A 2,999-nucleotide genomic window follows, 5' to 3' on the forward strand; every position below is an offset into this window, starting at 1 on the left:
TGTCCTGACTTGAGTGTTCACAGGGTGCACACACAGACAGAAGTGGGGAGATGAAGCCCAGGAACTAAAAAGGCTATAAAATACAACACATGGGCCAGTATGTCTATAAAACATTCAAAATCCTTACAAAAGGGGCTATTAATCCTTTTCACTTTGTTGTTAAACAAAGTAATGGTAATGGGGGAAGGCAGTTCATAAGATTTGGTTTCTTTTCTCCATAATTTAGAAGTATCAGGAAAAAGAAAAGGGGAACTTTTAGGCCTTATCTGGTTTCCCTTTATAAAAAGAACTTCTCACAGGGCCCAGAGGGCATCCTCTTCAGCAAAAAGAAGCTGGGACAACTGTGGTTCTCCCTGCACAGTCAGCTTTGGATTAAGGCTGAAGCAGACAAAACACCGGGACCTCAATCTTGAACCCCCCACCACATTCCCTGGCATGCCAGATTCCCACATAGCCACATTTTTAACAGCTTACTTTTCTCCAAGGTCCCCTGTCCACATTTGAAACATAGTTACATGATATTAAAACTAGCTTTTTGCTATTCTTTGGGACATAAGGAATGTTAGATGACATGGAGCTATGTCCCCAGACTAGCACATGGCATTTGTAGCTGCCTCCCTATCATAAGCTGTGTAGGTACCAGTTTATCCATTTGCCTTGGACACATTTTACACAAACACAAGAAGTTCCAGACAAAGGTTTTTTCTTTCATATATTTACAGAAGTTCAAAATGATATTCACAGCATCTTCTAAATTTTGGCCAAGAGTCAAAAAATGCATTTAAACTTTGGAACGTGCCCACATAGACAGGAGGCTGACCCCAACAGCAGAGGGGGCAGATACCCGAGAACCACAGGGCTGGGAAAGTCAGGAGGAGCCAAAAGGATTCTTCAGTCAGTTCATGAACTTGGTGCAATGGGCCCTCCAGGCTGACAAGCTTAAAACAGAGATACGGTTCCTCTAACTGGCCCCTGTCCCTTCCATTACTTGTTGAGCTTGCTTCTGTCCCATACAGCACTGTGCGACCGACTGGAATAACCTGAAGAATGGAGACAGTTACCATTTTATTTGTGGGAAAAGTTCAGACCCAACAATACCTACTACATGTCTGGCTTCGCCCTTGATTGAGCCACTACTGCCTTAACCGCCCCCCTTCCCCAGCTGGAGATGTGACATGAGTCTCTAGACAGTCACTTTTAACTCACTTTTCAATTTCTGGGGCACAGTGTACAAACTCGTGGTTCCAAAACTTAAATGCTGGATTTTTAATCAGCTCAATGAAGGTTATGAGAAGCCCCCAAGGATGTGGCCTATTTACAATCAACCGTTCCAAGAGAACCCTGGAGAAGGAGAGAAAGTTAATACACGGAGAAACATACATATATGACTATTCCTCTATTGTCTTTCTTCCAACTCTCATCCCTTATTATTAAAACATGCAAAAGCTGTTGGCTCTAAAGATGATGGATTATCTATGTTCTGTATAGCATGGTTAACGCAGGGGAATTCTGGAATGAGAACACCTGTGTGTGAATCCTGGCTTTTCACTTACTGAACAGTGGAAGACTATTAACGTAAGGTGAAAATAGTACACCCACTCCTCACTCACCAGCATGGTTAGATTCCAAAGACCAGGTCAGTATGCAAAAAATCAGTGATAAGGAAAAATGGAGGATGATTACATCATTATATAATTACCAGACCATGGCCTAGAGAGGGAGCTCTGATAGCATAGTGCCTAAGGCACTTGACTGCTAACCAGAAGGCTGGCGGTTCAAACCCACCAGCCACTCCTCGGAAGGAAGATGGGGCAATCTACTTCTGTAGTGATACTGCCTCAGAAACTCAAAGGAGGGGTCGCTATGAGTCGGGTCTGACTCGACGGCAAACAACAACAACATGGCCTAGAGAAGCTGACACATAACCATCACAGCCAGCAATACTCTCACTTCACAACTTGCCATCTGTTATTATGAGATGTACGTCATTAATCTACAAAACGTTGAATAGTATTTTTTTCTTTTTTTTACTATGGCACACAGAGAGTAATCACTTGAATAAATGCCCTGCAAAAGTGAGCAAAGAGCAAACAAGAATTCTAACACTGCCAGTGCCTATGTAAATTGGTGTAATTCTCCAGGACAGTATTTCTACTGTTGGACCTACCAACTGTACTTCAGATTCCTAATTATCGTTAGGAAAACAGAAGTATGATCCTCTTACTTCTCCTGCTTAAAATCGTTAACCCACTGGCAATGAGAAACAGTCCAAGATCCTTAAACTTAACACAGTCTTTTACAAAGCCCACATGATACAACACCCTGGTTAAATGCCATTTCTCAGCGATGCCTGCAATCAAAATATGCAGCCTTTTACTGTACACACCTTTGATTCCAGCAATGATTTTCGTGTCAGACTAAGCATCAGCAGGGTAAATGCCATGTATATTTTGTTCACAACTATATTTCACGTCTAACACATTACTGAACATAAAAAGATGCTAAGTGAATACTGAACGCATGGGAAGAAAACACAGGTCATTTATAATGGAGGCAGGAGCACTGTTTAAGAAGCACTTGAAACATAGGCTGCTGTCTCACCTCGTGATCTGTTCCTGGATAGCTTCAGTGTTGGCCTCTGCGAAAAGGTACAGCATGGTGCAGCTGAAGTAATGAGTGTGGCTATTTGGGTACCGCAGCTGATTTGCAATTGCATTCAAAAAGAGATACCGACCTAGAAGTGAAGAAAATGCAGCTGACTGAGGCCTTGGTCTGAAGGCCAACATAGAAACACAAACAGTTCTAACTGGCTAGGGTTTGGATTACTGACACAAGGTTTCAAAGGAATTATTCGGGCTAAATCAGTAGTTCTCAAATTTTTGATCGCAAGACCCAAAGAGCTTTAATTTCTGTACATTATATATTTCATTATTTTCCACATCAGAAATTAAAAATAAGGTATTAAAAAGTTCATTTAAAAAAATATAATAAACCCACTA

General features: G+C 41.6%; 1 protein-coding gene across 1 annotated transcript in view; it reads right to left on the minus strand.

Annotated features, from left to right (window-relative positions):
• Positions 1-961: 961 nt before the first annotated feature.
• CNOT1 (CCR4-NOT transcription complex subunit 1) overlaps positions 962-2,999 on the minus strand; it is a 92,772-nt gene continuing 90,734 nt past the window's right edge. Inside the window, exons 45-47 of the mRNA XM_042781763.1 lie at positions 2,602-2,734; positions 1,207-1,341; positions 962-1,040 (exon numbers count right to left, since the gene is read on the minus strand). Of these exons, the coding sequence (XP_042637697.1) occupies positions 962-1,040; positions 1,207-1,341; positions 2,602-2,734 (347 nt within the window). The remainder of the gene's footprint in view (positions 1,041-1,206; positions 1,342-2,601; positions 2,735-2,999) is intronic.

Source organism: Orycteropus afer, unplaced genomic scaffold (assembly GCF_000298275.1).
Source record: "Orycteropus afer afer isolate SDZICR_OR568_19922 unplaced genomic scaffold, OryAfe1.0 scaffold00009, whole genome shotgun sequence".
Classification (NCBI taxonomy): Eukaryota; Metazoa; Chordata; class Mammalia; order Tubulidentata; family Orycteropodidae; genus Orycteropus; species Orycteropus afer.